At 43.0% G+C, this 18,155-nt stretch overlaps 1 protein-coding gene across 1 annotated transcript in view; it reads right to left on the bottom strand.

Annotated features, from left to right (window-relative positions):
* Prtg (protogenin) overlaps positions 1–18,155 on the bottom strand; it is a 110,034-nt gene that overhangs the window by 57,824 nt on the left and 34,055 nt on the right. Inside the window, exons 3-11 of the mRNA NM_175485.4 lie at positions 16,645–16,789; positions 14,493–14,626; positions 11,438–11,575; positions 11,012–11,170; positions 9,573–9,732; positions 7,756–8,003; positions 4,364–4,528; positions 2,404–2,709; positions 535–723 (exon numbers count right to left, since the gene is read on the bottom strand). Of these exons, the coding sequence (NP_780694.3) occupies positions 535–723; positions 2,404–2,709; positions 4,364–4,528; positions 7,756–8,003; positions 9,573–9,732; positions 11,012–11,170; positions 11,438–11,575; positions 14,493–14,626; positions 16,645–16,789 (1,644 nt within the window). The remainder of the gene's footprint in view (positions 1–534; positions 724–2,403; positions 2,710–4,363; positions 4,529–7,755; positions 8,004–9,572; positions 9,733–11,011; positions 11,171–11,437; positions 11,576–14,492; positions 14,627–16,644; positions 16,790–18,155) is intronic.

The raw sequence follows: 18,155 nt of genomic DNA, 5'->3' as shown, positions 1-18,155 counted from the left end.
CTGGGTTCTTTCCAGCTTCTGGCTATTATAAATAAGGCTGCTATGAACATAGTGGAGCATGTGTCATACTTACTGTTATTCAACCATTTTTGCAAAGTCTTGACTCCACAGTCATATTCTTTATTTTATGTGTGTGTGTATAGACGTGGGTAAATGTGAGTGTAGGTGTCGAGTATCAGCACACATGTGGAGGTCAGAAGATAACTTTTAGAGGTCAGGGGGACTGAGTTCCAGGCATCAGGCTTGCACACCACGTGCCATCTTGCCAGCCCCCACAATCCTAGTCTACATCCACTGAATGCCTATAATAGCAAACTAAGATCTCCCTGTTTCAAAAGGGATGATTAACAAGAGACATCCCAGAGGAGGAGGAAAGAGGAAAAGACAACATTGCCAACTAAGGAGAAGAACTGTCAATGACACGGAGAAATCCACTCTTTGTAGTACCCAGTCACCGCTCGGATATCCAATAACCCTTCTCCCAGCCCACCACAGCAGGAAGACAAAGGACCTGCAGGACACAGACACACTCACCCAAGCCACTGAGCGTATACAGCAGGTCACCGGTGTCTAGGAAGATAGGTCCGTGTTCTTGCTGCCCTTCCTCTTTATAAAACAGCTTGTAGCCCCGAATAGCGGCCGGGTCCTCTGTGTCTTGCAGCCACCTCACAGAGATGGTAGTACAATTCAGTGGTTCCAAATGCAGTTCAGGAGACTTCGGGGCTGGAAGAGGGCACCAGACAGCACGGGTGTCAAGAACTCGCAGTCCATAGGACATCAGAGAGCACCACACATCTCTCAGCTTCAAGCCAAAGGCATAGAGTCCAACCGCTACACGTTGACCCAATGTTCACAATTTCAGTGACAAGCCAGCAGGATGGCTCAGTGGGTAAAGGAGGGCGCTGCCAAATCTGAGGAACTGAGTTCGAACTCCAGGTCCGACAAAGTGAAAAAAGAGACCAACTCCCTAAGTTCTCTGTTTTCCACACATGTGACTTATACACACACACACACACACACACTCACGAACACACACACACAAATATTACTTTTACAAATTTTACAATGGTGGTAAGCTTAGAAATGGGGTTTAAAATATACTACCTAAAAGACTAAGTCATGCGAATCACAAGAGATCTATATTTGTGTAATAAAAAAAGTCAATTGTGTAGTCTAATTTTTACTGTAGAATATTTTCTGTCAAATGGCAATAAACCAAACATGTTAGATTCCATGAGTAATATCCTACATTTGGACCTGTTTTGTTTGTTTGTTTGTTTGTTAAAGATTTATTTATTATATGTAAGTATACTGAAGCTGTCTTCAGACACACCAGAAGAGGGCATCCAATCTCATTACAGATGGTTGTGAGCCACCATATGGTTGCTGGGATTTGAACTCAGGACCTCTGGAAGAACAGTCAGTGCTCTTAACCACTGAGCCATCTTTCCAGCCCTGGACCTATCTTTTGAACTACTGATTTAAAAGCACAATACTATTCAGTAGGTCTCAGTTCCTATGCTCCCTCTGATATTCAGTCTGCCTGGGACTGATCCAGCCATGAAGATTTTGCTAAGCAAACTGTGTGATCAGCAGCTCGACCCACAGACCCACAGCTGAAGTTGGGAAAAAGGGGGATAACAAACAGACCCGTTTAATCATTACTATGTTTACTTATGAGCCTATGTTTACTTATGGGCCTCGCACATGGCGAGGCAAGCTCCCCACTTAACATCCATAGTCCCATTCCTCATTTGTACTGTTTTTGGTTTTGGTTGGGCGCTCAAATCCCGCACTGGCTTCAAGCTCCCTAACTACAGCCAATGATGACCTCCCAACCCTCCCACCTCTGCTTCTCTCTGGTGCTGGAGTTATGGAATAGCAGGTATGGGCCACGAGACCTGGTTTAAGCCGTTCCGGGTGCTGAACTCAGGACTTTGTGCATGTTAGGGAAACACTCTACCAACTGCGTGCCCGTCCCACGGAAAGGTTTAGGATCTTTTCAAGGAAGTTCACAATCTACGTATTATTTGCAAACATGAAACTAAAATTTAAAATATGGGCTGGAGAAAGGACTCAGCAGTTAAGAGCATGGGCTGCCCTTCCAGAGGACCAGAGTTCAAATCCCAGCACGCACATGTCAGCTCGTAACAATCAGTTACCCAGTCCCAGGGATCTGACGCCTTCTTTTGGCCTCTGGGCACTGCACACCAAGTGGTACACAGATGTGCATGCTGGCAAAACACCCATACATATAAAACAGAAAATAAGAATCTTAATGTATACACTTATATCGACATAGACATAGAGTACATGTAAGTAATAGTGAAACATTCTAATCCAAAAGTAAAAACATTCTTTCTCTTCCTAAACAGTCCCCAGGAGGCGTTACCCGTTCGTTACCTTTCACGCTCGTAGCCTTGGGCGTCCTGTGTGAGGTCCACACCGACGACTCTCCCAGCCCCACACGGGTAGCTGCAGTAATCCGAACCAGATAGACACTGTCTGGCTTCAGGCCTTCCAGAAGGTACTCGTGCACGGTCCCCGGGAGTTCTACAACTTGGATGGCGTTCTCAGTGCTCAGGCGGAAGGACAGGCGGTACAGCACCACTTGGCCCCGCCGGTACTTGGCCGGGATTGGCAGCCAGGAGACGAGAATGTCGGTGGGACTTCGACTCGTCAAGCTAATTTCGGGAGGTCTTAGGGGCACTAGTGAAATGAAAGAATACATTGTTCACAAAGATTTATAATCATTATTTACAGAATCCTTATAATGGCAAAGCATAACATGGTCACACTGGAGATGCTTCCAGTTGGACCAGGATTCTCGGTGAGGCCAACTTCCGGCTGGAAAGGAAACATAAGGAGGGTACAACAAAAGTATGGCGGATTGTTGGCTGTGATGAATATGGACGTATTTGCTAATTATACGAGACAAAGGTCACAAATAAGCCAACCAAAATCTCCATGAAGCAAAGGAGAGTGTGTTGCAGGACAGCAAGGAAGCAAAGAATCCCTAATTGCAACTGAGACATTTTTAATGTGTAGAAAGTCTCATCTTAAAGATGAAGGTGAATTTTACTTATTTTTTAAAATTATTTTATTTACTTATTTATGTGTGTTTATGTGAGAACTTGAACATGCTGATGTTGTATGGCAGCTTCCTCCAAATTAAATCAGAACAGAAATGTCAAGTCTGGAAAGGCCAAGCTTAGAAGACTCGCCAAGGCCCCCTTATGAATGGACTAATCAGCTGCCAGGGAAGGAGACACGCCTGTGCAGAGGGGGATTCCTGCCTAGAAAAATCTCATATTATTATTTAAAAGCCAGGTGCTATCTTTTTTTAAAGATCTATTTTATGAGTACTATGACTGCCTATACAGAAGTTTGTGTGCTATGTACATGCAGTGCTCTTGAAAGTCAGGAGGACATCAGATACCCTGGAACTGAAGTTAGAGCCAATTTCAGTCCGTGTGTGTGTGTGTGTGTGTGTGTGTGTGTGTGTGTGTGTGTGTACATACAGACCCTCTTCAAAAGCAATAGGTATTCATCTCTCCATCTCCCTTAAAACCCATGTTCTACCCATTATGGCAACCTAATTAGAAAATACAAAAGGTTTAGGGTTTTTTGATTTTCTGCTTTGTTTGGTTTTTGGCTGTGGCTCTGGGGGCTGACAATGGCCCCCATCGGTCTCCCATACTAGGCAAGCACTCTGTCACTGAGATACATACCCAGCCCAATATAAGAACTTATTATTCTTAAATTTTTATACTATAAATTATAAGTAAAAGGTGCTCTATAAGCCAGAAAGATGGCTCATGGATCAGCAAGGCCTGATGGCTGGAGTGCAATTCCTGAGTCACGAATAGAAGGAGGGACAAAACCACTTCCCACGAACTGCTCTCTCGCCTAAATACAGATACCATAGTAGAAGCATGGACACACGAATAAGCAAACAAACAAACAATCAAACATTTTAAGTGCTCTTTATCAGGGCTGGAGAGGTGTATCAGCATTTAAGGACACATACTAATCTTGTATACAACATAAATTTGATTTCCAGTGCCCACAGTGAGTAACTCCCAACCACTTCTAACTCCAGCTTCAGAAAATCTAGTGCCCTCCCTGGATACTGTGGACACATGAACACACACGGACACACACACACACATACACACGAAAAGTAAAAAAATTTTAAAGTATCCTTTATCACATCATGGCAGAAACCAAGGCTGAGACTTGAGACAGCAGCCAGCCTGCTGTTTAACATAGCTGATTTCATTTAACCAGACAGACTTACTCACTGAAAGTGACCAAGTCTACAGATGTTCACCCTTGATAACCCAGAATTGTGTTTTCTTACCATCTTCTAGCGTGTTCTGTGTCACATGATCCGACATCTGGCTGGCCCCCAGCGGCATGTACGCCACAATGTAGAAAGTATAGTTGCTGTCGGGTTCTAAGTCATCAATGATGTAATGAGTCGTGTCGTTTCCAAGGACCACCTGATATTCCTCGTTATTTAAACCTAGACCAAAGTATCCATGTCTTAAAATGACAAATATTCAGCCAGGCGGTAGTGGCAGGTGGAGCTCTATGAGTTCGAAGCCAGCCTGGTCTACCAAGGGAGTCCAGGACAGCCAAGGCTACACAGAGAAACTCTATCTCCAAAACAACCAACAACAACAACAAAGACTAATATTCAAAATAAAATTAGCAAGGCCATTTTCCCTCACAATTATCTCTGTGGTCTTCTATAACCAGGCATACAAGACCCTTAAGTACACAGAAAGCTCCTTATTGCCTAAAAGGAACCAGGGTTATTTTGTCAAAAAAAAAAAAAAATTATTGGTTGGAACACTCCCTGAAATGAGGCCATCTTCTCCAAAGGTCATTTACCATGGAGTGAAAACAGGACAGGCTGTAAGGGACAGTGAGAGAGGAAGGCCCAGCACAAGAGACTCTAATGCAGCAAGCAAAGGTCCCAGCTTACTCTCCGGCCTTCTGTAGAACACAGAGACAGTGGGGCATGCAGAGGGTCAGCTTTTTACAGAAACCAACCAAATGAAAAGCTGGGCTGCAAAGCTTCTCACTCTGCCCCTCGAGAACATACTGCACGGGCCAACACGGGCCTTTTCTTTTTTTTTTAACGCTAAAAGCAAAACAGAATGGATTCAGAAGGTTGGGACCCACAGTGAACGTTCAGTGTTTTAAAGAGGGAGACAAATTCTCAGGGATGCTTAAGAAACTATACAAAGCAAGGTGCCGAAGAGGATTTGTCCATGAGGGCTTAATTCCTCTGGTGTAGCCCTGGAGAAAGGAGCCAAGGCACTGCTAGCCACTGTGCACAGTCACAGGCAGCGCTTGTCAACTCTATCAAACCGCTCTCGGCACCAGCCCCTTCTCCCTGCGCTGGATTTATAAACAAAACAGAAGGCACATTCCAGCACGGAGTTTTCCCACATTTCTGAATTAACTTCATAGCATTTTAATTAGACAAGATTAGAGGCGTTTCACAACACACTGGCTAATGGCTCGTTAATTAGGAACTGTATAGTACAATTTCTGACCTACTAAACAAAGTCCTTGAGTTCGAATTAAAAAGCCTTGTTCTGTCCCTGAATAGAATACTGAGTGCCATGCAGGGGCTCTAACGAAACCGGGACAATGGTGAACAAGCGTGGGCCCCGCCAAGCCAGCCTTCCTTTCACCTTCCTAAGTCAGCAGAGAGAATGAACACACTCCAGCATGCTCTGAACAGAACATTCTTCTCGCAACCAGGACCCTTGATTTACATTCAAAATATCCCTTTTCAGAACACTGCTTCAAAGTGTAAAAACCCAGCATCAGCCAAGAGCCAATCCCGTCTCAGCCGCACCTGGTGCTAGCATCACACTGTTCTCTGAATGTCCCATCTAGTCAAAATGTAAGCTGCATGAAAGCGGACCGTTTCCGTACTAGCAATCATAAACCTGAGTCAATGGAGAAATCACTAGGATTTGTAAGGTAAAAAGGATTCTTTCTTAATCCGCAAAACGAACCTGTAATTGGAAGCTACACATATGTATGTGCACCACATACATGCCTGGCACCAAAGGATGCCAGAAGAGACTATTGGATCCTTGAGAGTTAGAGTGACAGGCAGGAGTGAGCCACCAGGTCCTCCGTAGAATCAGAGCAAGTGCCGCAAGCGCTGAGCTGTCTCTCCAGCTCCTGACATTTAATTTGATACAGTAAAAGAGATATCACAAAAATGTCTCGTTCAACATTTTTTTCATACTTTTTTTTCTTTTGGCAGTCCTGGGGAATGAGCCCAGGGCCTTATACATACTGTTCAAAAGGTCTACCACTGAGCTATAGCCCACCCTACTTTGTTTCATTTTCTTCCAGAATGAAAATATTCAACATACATAGAATTTTAAATTGCAGAATTTAGCTGGGTGGTGGGGTACACCTTTAATCCCAGCACTCAGGAGGTAAAGGCAGGTGGATCTCTGAGTTCAAAGCCAGCCTGGTCTACAAAGTAAGTTCCAGGATTGCCAGGGCTACACAGAGAAAACCCTGTCTAAATAAATAAGTAAATCCAAAAGAAAAAGAAAATGTAGAATGTTCTATGCTTACAGAACACTAGCTGGCCAGGGTAACCCATATGCCTGATCCCAGCACTCAGAGGCAGGTGAATCTCTGTAAGTTCGAGGTCAGCTGGCCTACATAGTGAATTCCAGGTCAACCAGGGCTACAAAGTGAGACCCTGTCTCAAAACAACCGCCATTCTCCTTAAGATCATCTTCTAAGATCAGCTGGGTTCGCTATCAAAGACTCACAGCAGGGTCTGTCTGACTGCTGACACTGTGCCCAAGAAGAGCATGGGGAGGGTCATACACCCTCTCACCTGAGTATCTGCCCAGGCACGGCCTGCAGGGAGTGCATGCAACTCGGCCCCAACTGTGCACATCCTCAAGGAAGGAGCGAGAGTGTAGAGTGTGGCAAGAGGGGGAGGAGGAAGAGACGTGGGCAAGGGGAGAGGGAGCGCCATCTATTTGGCTACAGAAAAGCCATTATCTGTGGGATAAAGACTATCTGTGTGCCAGGCAGTGGTGGCGCACTCCTTTAATCCCAGCACTTGGGAGGCAGAGGCAGGAGGATTTCTGAGTTCGAGGCCAGCCTGGTCTACTACAGGGTGAGTTCCAGGAAAGCCAGGGCTACACAGAGAAACCCTGTCTCAAAAAACCAAAAAAAAAAAAAAAAAAAAAAAAGACTGTCTGTGTGACACTTGGGAGGACTATTTGTGCTCGGGTCAGTAACTCCTCCCCCAACATGACATCATCTCTATGTAAGCCCTATCGTTTCAGTGTGGAACAGATCTTTGATTTGTCATTGGGCCTTAAAAAGAGAACGGAGTTGATGCTCTATTGGTCCTCAGGGTGAAAATCTCTTAACAATTATGTAAGCTTTTACTCATTCTGAAGAGAAATATTTCATTTATTTTGGTTCCATCGAGCTAGGGACTCATAATAGCCCAGGTTAGCCTCAAATTGGCTATGTAGTCCAGGATGGCCATGAACTTCTGATTTGCCTGCCTCTTGTTCCCAAGTGTTAGTATCACAGGCATGAACCACCACATCAGGACCCTGTAGCTCTGTAATTACACCCAGGGCCTCATGCATGCCAAGAAAGCACTTTACCAATTAAGCCATGACTCAAATGAACCAGTGACTGCGAGCGACGCTTACTAAGGGTTTGCAAGCTGCTTACCTTCCGCCTTCATGTAGTGTACAGAGTAGGCGATGACCTTGTCTGAATTGTACAGTGGTCTCTCCCAAGCCAGAAGGATAGCAGAGCTCGACATGGTCTCAGCATGAACGTTGTAAGGAGCGCTGGGTCTATCTTCCGACATTACCACAGTCAGTCTGGCTCGAGACAGAACAGATCCTTGGCTGTTTTCAGCCATGCACTGATAGATAGCATCGTCTTCCGGGATAATCTGATTAATGACCAATTTGCTGAGGAAAGAAAGAAGTATTTATATCCATAAAAAAAAATCCTAAGACTGACATCCAAAAGCTATTGTTAAACGCACCTTTCACTTTATACAAAAACATGCTGAGAACTATCAGGTCTAATGAAAAATGTACATTAATTACTTAAGATTACTCTGATTTATATTTTCTTTTTTTTTTTAAGATTTATTTATTTATTTTATGTATATGAGTACACTGTAGCTGTACAGATAGTTGTGAGCCATCATGTGGTTGCTGGGAATTGAACTCAGGACCTCTGCTTGCTCCAGCCTTGCTCGCTCAGGCCCAAAGATTCATTCACTATTATATGTAAGTACATTGTAGCTGACTTTAGGCACAACAGAAGAGGGCGTCAGATCTCATTTCGGATGGTTGTGAGCCACCATGTGGTTGCTGGGATTTGAACTCAGGACCTTTGGAAGAGCAGTCAGTGAGTGCACTTAATGTCTGAGCTATCTTTCCAGCCCATGATTTATATCTTCAATCTTCATTAGCATTTATGGTAGCCAAATTCTCTTTGCTTCAATTGCTTTTAGTGGCAGAGGCAGGCAGATTTCTGATTTCGAGGCCAGCCTGGTTTATAGAGTGAGTTCCAGGACAGCCAGGGCTACACAGAGAAACCCTGTCTCCAAAAACAAAACCAAAAAAAAAGCTTTTAGTAAGAAAGCTACTACTTTCTTTTTTCTTTTTTTTTTTCCTTTTTTTTGGGGGGGGGGTGTTGAGACAGGGTTTCCCTGTATAGCCCTGGCTGTCCTGGAACTCACTTTGTAGACCAGGCTGGCCTCGAACTCAGAAATCCGCCTTCCTCTGCCTCCTGAGTGCTGGGATTAAAGGCGTGCGCCACCACGCCCTGCGCTACTACTTTCTTATTTAGTACTCTATTCTACAGTCTATACTTGACTCATATTGTAATACACATAAAAAATTCAGATCAGCAAAAATTTTTTTAAAGTTTTGCTCAACTAAATGAGAATGTTACAGGAATAAAAATTATATATATGTATACACACACACACACACATATATATAAAATAAGTTCTCATCATGTAGTCCTGGCTGGTCTAGAACTCGTGGTGTAGAGCAGGCTGGCCTCAAACTCATAGATCTGCCTGTCTTTGCCTCCCAATCCCTGGGACTAAAGTCACATGCCACAGTGACCATCCAAGTTTCATTCTTAAGGTCATTAAGTTTGAATTCTGGAGGAATTGATAGGAAGTAAATTATTTCATTCTTATTTTTTTTTCATTTGATGGAAGAAGTAACTGAAACACCAGAGTCCAAGTTTGCTGTGGTCACTTAGCCAGTGGCCTACCTAGGCTAGAACTGCTGTCAGGGGACTGTTTGCATAAGGTCCATTATAGCATATCACTTTGGATCCGTGTATAAAATACAAAAGGATCGACAACACACTAATGCTATAGACCTTAATTTCTTGCATTTAGGGTTAACTGTTAAGAATGTGTGACCATTTGATGTTACTGTAACCATTTCATGTAAAAATTATCAAAGGCATTATTTTATTTAAAACAGTAGCAACATTGCATAGCTTACCTGTTGTACATTTTAATCCTGCCATTTGAATGTATCCTTCTCCCATTTTTCAACCAGGACATTTTGGGTGAGGGAATTCCTTCTGCTTGGCACACAAATCGTGCAGTGCCAGCTCGTGGCCTTGTTAAACTTTCAGGCCATTCGACAAATGAAGGAGGAGCTATTTTAAAGGGAAAAGAACATATTATGTGTCTTCAATAGGAATGACAAGAACAAGTGAAGAAAGAATACAAAAATGAGATGAGTCCCATGTACAAAGATGTCTGAAAGGCTGAGTCTCCTACAACTAGCTAGGTGATGGTAGTTTTCATTGTCAACTTGACACAACCTAAAATCACTTGGGAACTGAGTCTCAGAGAGGAACTGTCTACATTGGGTTGGCCTGTGGAGGCCTGACTTTCAGGAATGGGAAGACACAGTCCACTGTAGGCAGCACCATTCCCTAGGCAGGGAATCCTGACCTGCATTGAGTGGGGAAATCAAGCTGAGCACAAGCAAGCAAGTGAGCATGCATGCATTCATTTCACTCTCCTCCTGACTGTGGATGCAATGCAAATAGCTGCTTGGAGTTACTTTGACTTCTCCACAACGATGACCTGTAATCTGGAAGTAACTATAAGCTAAAATTAACACTTTCTCCCCTAAATTGTCCCCTTTTGGGGGGGATAGGGGTAAGATATTTTATCACAGCAACAGAAACAAACTAAGAGAGTGCTTCTTTCTTATGTTCAGCACCCACTTTCCCTCACTGAGACCACCTGTGAACACTGTCAATACTCATACCCAAGACCCACCTTAACTAAATAAACCCAATGGGAGGACACTTATGAACACATACAGTCACTGAGAGTTTAATTTCACACCGTTAAATGTGTGTAGACATGTGGATGGATGACAAGGGAGGCTTAAATAAGCATGGAGCTATGCACGCAAACATGGTGACTTCGGCATGATTATAGAGCTGTATTTTAACACAGAAATTTAATTTTTTCTTTTTCAACTCACTGTTGAGTTTTATAATACTTATTATTAACCTCCCTATCACTGATGCCAAACTCCACATAACAGCAAGATATGTGGGGCTGTAGGATGCCCCAGTGGCTAAGAACACTTGCTGCTCTAACAGAGAGCCCAAGTTCAGTTCCAACACCCACACTGGGCAGCTCACAACCTCCTGTAACTCCAGCTCCAGGGGATAGCCTCTTTGGGCACTGCTCTGACATGCATACACCTATATATATATATATATACATACATATATACATACATATATATATATATATATATATATATATATATATATATATATATATATATACACATACATACATACATACATATACAACTCAAAACTAAGCCTTACAAAAGAAAACCACAAAAGAAATTAAAATAGCAAACATTAAAACAATAAATTCTCTGATTATAGAAAGAATACATACCTAATACAGTTAACGTTGCCATAGCAACTGTGAAGTTACGTGTGCCTGGGGTGGTGGCCCGACAAACATACACTCCAGCATGCTGCAGCTTGACATCTGATATAATGAGGTTGCCATTTCCAAGTACCCGAGTGTTGAAGACATCAATGGACTTGTGATCTATTTCAAAGAGAACACGGAAGTTGAAATGAGGCATTCCATCTGAAATTATACCAAAAGATCGCTATCCGTGAAATCAGTCATTAAAAAGTAGCAATTTCTCTGGGGCATAAGCTCTCCTTATGTTGCAAAACTAAAATGAAGTCGTTCAGATGCAAAGGCAAATGTGTGTCTTCTCTATAAAATACACATATCAGCAGTTTCATTAAAAGGAATAGAGGTCATGGGAAGACCGCCTCGACTCCCACCCCAGTGAGGACGACTTACCAAGACGGCTCCAGGAAATGATGGGTCTGGGATATCCTGTGGCCATACACTCTAGCACAACTGTCTGATGTAGAGATGCGGTTACATTCTGTGGACTGGCTATAATGGTTGGCATGTAGAAGGATCTGGTCTCATTAGCTTTGGGCAGGAAGGGCAGAATACATAAATAAATCATAAGTATATTAAAACACTTATTCTTATTTACGTTTTCATTTATTCTTTCAGGTTTTTTGTTGTTTTTGGTTTGGTTGGGTTTTTTTGTTTTGTTTTGTTTTTTGTTTTTGTTTGTTTGGTTTTTTTTTTTTTTCTTTTTTTTGGAGATAGGATGTCACGTAGCCTAGGTTAGCCTCCAATTCCCTATGCACTTAAGGATGGTCTTCTACTCCTGGTCTCTACCCCAAGAGTGCTAGGATTCTAGTGGGTGTCGCCCCACCAAACTTACTTTTCTTTCCTGTTCATTTCCTCTGCCCCTCTGTCCTTTCTTTCTTTCCCTCCTTTCTTGTTCCTCCTCCCTTCCTCCTTCCCCCCTTCCTTCCTTCTTTCTGTCCTGTATGTGTGTTTATGTATATTTACATATACAAGACAAGAGGAGAACGTCAGATATCCTGCTTTGTCGTTCTCCACTTTATTCCTGTGAGACAGGGTCCTTGATTGAACCTGGGTCTAGGCTCACAGCCAGCAGACTACCACACCCTCCCTGTCTCTAGTCCCACAGTGCTGGGGGTTAAGGGCACACAGCTTTTATGTGGTGCTGGGACAGGAACTCAGGGTCTCATATTTATACAAGTGTCCTTATAAAGCCATCTGCCCAGCCCCTCACCTTTCATTATTTGTTTATTTGTTTGTTCTATTTTTTAAGACATGGTTCAGCCTTGGCTGTCCTGAAATTCCACTCTATAGACCAGTCAGGCCTTGAACTCACAAAGATCCGCCTGCCTCTGCCTCCTGCATGCTGTGATTAAAGCGTGCGTCACCACTACCCAGCTCTTCCTTCCTTCCTCCCTTCCTTCCTTCTCTCCCTCCCCCTCCCTTCTTTTCTTTCTTAACGATTTATTTATTTATTTTATGTACATGAATACATTATAGCTATCTTCAGGTACACCAGAAGAGCACATCAGATCCCATTACAGATGGTTGTGAGCCACCACATGATTGCTGGGATTTGAACTCAGGACCTCTGGAAAACCAGTCAGTGCTCTTAACCGCGGAGCATCTCTCCAGCCCCTTTCCTTCTTTTTTTGAAATAAGATTTTTTTTTTAAAGTTCTACTGAGGTCTAACTCATATCATATACAATTCACCCACAGGATGTATTTAACTCAATGGTTTTTTAGAATTTTCAGTTATGTAACTATTACAATCAAATCTAGAATATTTTTTTTATTATCCCCACTGTTGTACAGCAATTTCCTCAGAGACTGAAACATTTCATCCTTCAAGGAAGCTCATTACCACCAAAAGGAAAGAACTCAAAATAGCTTCGGAAGTCCCTGAAACTGATCAGATTCACTATGCCCCTCCTACCCCAAGAGTATAAACAGTAAGGACTACAGTGGACGGTCACCCTCAGAGGAGCCAACCTACAAAGGAGACTCTAGGACAAGCCCAGCCACCTGGAAAGGACAGGGATCAGCGAGCTCCCTGGCAGAAACAAAACCAATGAGTCACTTAGAAAGGCCACTCACTATCCAACCTCTTGAGTTGCCTGCAGGCTGTGCAGTATGCTGCAGATCCCAGCTTTTGTGGTTTGTCATGCACTCTGGAATGCGTGACTGAGTGATGCAGCTGCCTTTGAGTCATTTCTGCTCCTGTAAGTAACCTCTCACCCATATTCCTAGAAGCAACCCCAATAAAACTCATTGGCTCACCGAGCTGGACTTTGGTGGTATTGGTACTTTGGTCTGTAGTGGGATCCCTATTTGGGGTGCATGTGTCTCCCCAGGAAAAGTCTGTCACACAGCACCTCCAAATGCATATCCGTTAGCAGCTAAGTGGAGGAGAATCATATCATAAACAGCTTTATTGGCAGTGGACATTCTCTTTCTGTCCCTTTCTGTATTTTGTGCTTTTAAATACAAAAGTGAAGGAGTGTTTCTTCCATATTCACTTCTAGGAATATGGGTGAGAGGTTACTGGCAGGACCCTGACATAGCTCTCTCTTGTGAGGCTATGCCAATGCCTGGCAAATACAGAAGTGGATGCTCACAGTCATCTATTGGATGGAACACAGGACCCCTAATAAAGGAGCTAGAGAAAACACCCAAAGAGCTGAAGGGGTCTGCAACCCTATAGGTGGAACAACAATATGAACTAACCACTACTCCCAGAGCTCGTGTCTCTAGCTGCATATGTAGCAGAAGATGGCCTAGTCGGCCATCACTGGGAAAAGAGGCCCTTGGTCTTGCAAAGACCATATGCCCCAGTACAGGGGAACGCCAGGGCCAGGAAGTGGGAGTGGGTGGGTAGGGGAGCAGGGCAGGGGATAGCGTTATAGGGGGCTTTGGGGGATAGCATTTGAAATATAAATGAAGAAAGTATCTAATTAAAATATGTCTTAAAAAAAAAGTAAAGGGCTGGAGAGATGGTTCAATGAATAAGAGCACTGACTGATCTTCCAGAGGTCCTGAGTTCAATTCCCAGCACCCACATGGCGGCCCACAACCATCTGTAATGGGATCCAATGCCCTCTTCTGGTTGTCTGAAGGCAGTGACAGTGTAGTGTACTCACATGCATAAAATAAATAAATTTTTTAAAAAGTGAAAAATGTATAAAGCAATCATTCAATGTTCTAAATAGATAATAGTCCAGGCATGGCAGTAATCCCAGCCCTGTGGGAGAAAGAAGAAAGAGGGATACAAGTTCAAGGCTAGGATGGGGTACAGAGAAGTCTCTGTCTGAAAACACCAAACCCAAACCAAATCTATTACAAAAATTTAAATATCATTAAAATACTGATGGACAGAGAGCTATTACAGCCAGAAGAAAAGTAGATGTAACAATGAAAATTCTCATAAAAATGGGAGAAAACAAACAAATAACCACTTTAGTGAGGTACCTGCAACTATGGTTAGCGAAGCCTCCATGCTTTTCCTCTTATGAGCTATAGTAGCTGCAACACAGCGGTAATTCCCAGCATCCTCCGGGCCAACGTCGTAGATCTGCAACACTCCTGATGGCAGGGCAGTCACCCTGTTGAAACAAGAAATGTAACTGAACTTTCTGTAGTTCTTTATAGTTGTTAAATATAAATGCTGACAGAAATGAACACATTCAACCATTTTAACCATGCTAGAAACAACACTTTTTATAAACCGTTCTAACACATGAGCCTCTGCTGGGGTGTGGTGAGCGCCAGCTGGCATGTAGGAGGGCCTGGGTACAGTCCCCAGCCCTGAAAAAACAACACTAGTAAAAACACTAGCTTGATTCTATTATTTCATTTGGGTTATGACAGGTCTCTGAGATGTAAATAATTCTGCAGCACACCGTCTGGAAAATTCAGCACGCTAATTTTCCTCCAAAGAGGGTCCTGTTAAGATTCTTCTGTTGATTTAGCTGATAGTGAAAAGATCTTAGTATGAGTTATTCTCAAACTCCTGACTTTTTTTTTTAAACCTCTCTAAGAGTTATGTATTCTCCAAGTCCCAAACTCTGAAACAAGGTCACAATCCTACATATGACACAAAACTGAATGTGTGGAGTCATTAAAAACTGGCAAAAGCAAAATGTGTCCTCATGTACAACAATAAAAGTCCCCTCAAGGGAGCTGGAGAGATGGCTCAGCAGTTAAGAGCACTGACTGCTCTTCCAGAGGTCCTGAGTTCAATTCCCAGCAACCACATGGTGGCTCACAACTATCTGTAATGGGATCTGATGCCCTCTTCTGGTGTGTCTGAAGACAGCTATAGTGTACTCATATACATAAATAAATAAATTAATTTAAAAAAAGTCAACTCAATATGAAACATGCGGTGAGCTGCTCCTGGTGAGCTGACCTGTGCAGTGGCATGTGACTTCACTTCTCAACAAGCCACACGCGCACATTGCGCTGGACATACTAGCTGCCACACACGGCACCACTGAATGCTATCTGAGACAGCCAGGCTCAGATTCAAAACCACTGTGTGGTATGAATTGCAGTGTTTTTACTGAATATACAGAGCTTTCTGTCCTTAATGAAACACAGTGGCCTAATTAAGGAAAACAAATACTTACAACAATTTAGCAGCATGTAAGTATCAAATGAGAGCATCTCTACACTGCACTGCCTTAGGCTGCTTGGCCTTAAGATTAGCAAATGATGTTTGAGTTCTATAAAAAACTGATAAATGGCTGGCCGGGCAGTAGTGGCGCACACCTTTAATTTCAGCACTAGGGAGACTGAGGCAGATGAATCTCTGAGTTCCAGGCCAGCCTGGTCTATTTAGAGCAAGTTCCAGGAGAGCCAGGGCTACACAGAAAATACTTGTGTCTCAAAAACAAAAAACAAACAAAAAAAGATTTAAGGTATTCTTTTTTTTTTAAGATTTATTTTATTTATATGAGTACACTGTAGCTGTCTTCAGACACAGCAGAAGAGGGCATCAGATTCCATTAGAGATGGTTGTGAGCCACCATGTGGTTCCTGGGAATTGAACTCAGGACCTCTGGAAGAGCAGTCAGTGCTCTTAACCACTGAGCCATCTCTCCAGCTGTAAAGTATTCTTGAATTAGAAGTTTTCTTTTCCTTTAATAAAACACTTTGAAATTGCTCCCCCCCCTCCCATCTTAGTGCTCTACCATTAAAACAAATGACTTTTGTGTACTTCAGAGCAGGCAGGAATCAAACCTTCTTTTAAGGTTTATTTTCTGTGTACGTGCATGTGTGTTCATGTACCGTACGTCTGCACTGCTGGGAGCGGATCAGAAGTACCGAACCTCTTGAAATTAGAGTTAAGGGGGTCATTGTGAGCTTTAGTGTAGGAACTGACCCCAGACCCTCTGCAAGAGAAGCGAGTGCTTTGAACCACTGATCCACTCTCCAGCCACAGTGATGGGGTTCTTTACCCACGTTAGAAATGTCTTAGGAAATCAATTATTGCCACCCTAAATGTAAAGGAACTCCACCATGTCTTCCATCTCTGACGTTTCCTCCTGCCCCAACCCTCCGACCCCACCCCATGAAGTCCTCATTGCTTGTCACAAACAAATGGAATCGCTGCATTTACCTGTCCATGGTTGTAGGCAGGGCTGTTCTATTAAATTCCCATGTTATGACTGCAGGCGGCGTTGATGAAATCTTGCATGAAAATCTAGCAACTCCTCCTTCATGGACCTCAGTAGACACTGGATGGACTTCAAACGCAGAGATAGCTAGCACAAAATTGGACAACTTTAGAATAAGCACTCAGAAACACATTCAGAAATAACATTATGTATCACAGTTTACCAGGTCTGGACTCCCGCTCATACCAATCTAATTTAAGTGTACAAAGATGATTTAATGAATGACTTGAAAACAGGAAAGGGGCACAAATCGGGGAGTCTATTTTTCCTAGAACTTTAAAACTCCAAACGTAGTCTCAGGAAACTATCTATTAGAGAGAAAACATAAAGAAATAACTGAAAGAAAAATAATTATCCAAAATGGTATGTAATCACACACTCAACAGTACAGTACAAACCTGATTCTACTGGATATTGGAGGGAAGGAAAACTAAAGACAAACTAGGGCTGTAGAGACTTTTGTGCTCAGAAGTTAAGAGCAAGTATTGCTCTTGCAGAGGATCTGAGTTTGATTCCTGGAACCCTCACCAGGCAGCCCATAACTGTTTGTAACTCTATAGTACACATGCATATCACACGCACACACACACACACACGCACGTGCAATTAAAAATAAAATATTTTTTCAAAATATAATAAAGACGAACTATCCAGATTAAAACTATCTCTGTGGATTGTCTTTTGAAAACATCGTTGGATTCCAAAGTGGAAGAACATACAATCTGAAGCAAGAAGGACAACATAACACAAGCACTGAGGAAAAGGACGGCAGCCTGTGTTCACGGGATGTGAAGGAACAGGAAAAACGTTATAGATATTGAAGATGAAGCCAGCAATGCCTCAGGGTGAACCAAAAAGAGGAATCTCCCAAGCCCAATGGGGTTTAAAGAAAAACGGAGGACCAGAATCCTGAATGCTCAGGGGAAGGCGGGACAGCAGTGTGGGTGAGGAACAAGAGGTAGAGAAACGTGAAGGCTGGTTTGAGCTCATGAATTTCCAAAGCGGAGATAAATCTTAGAAATGTTGATGTTTCTAGAGCAGATTCTTCTCCACGGAGCCTTCCCCAATGTCTAGAGCTCTGCATGGTGAAGGAATCCAGACACCAGGAGCGAAGTGACCTTCCCCTCAGCCAAGCCTTCCAAGACACAAAGACAGGACCCTGAGGATGGACTAACTCCCATCCTGAGACTCCAGTTCACCATGCCTTCACAGTTAATCAATATTAATTAGAAAGAAAATAGGAAGAGACAGGGGTTAGACGCCATTAGATGGGAAAGGGCAAAAGGGCAGAAGGCAGCCAAATTCTGCCTTGGACTTAACTGCTTATTTCTGTAGACAGCTACTGGTCTTTCGAGGGCCATAACAGGCAAAATAGCATCAGAAGGATTTTCTTTTTTTTAAGATTTATTGATCATTATATGTAAGTACACTGTAGCTATCTTCAGACACTCAA

The sequence above is a fragment of the Mus musculus genome, chromosome 9 (assembly GCF_000001635.26).
Source record: "Mus musculus strain C57BL/6J chromosome 9, GRCm38.p6 C57BL/6J".
NCBI lineage: Eukaryota > Metazoa > Chordata > Mammalia > Rodentia > Muridae > Mus > Mus musculus.
Note: the sequence above shows the minus strand (reverse complement) of the source record. Positions and strands in the feature narration are given on the sequence as shown.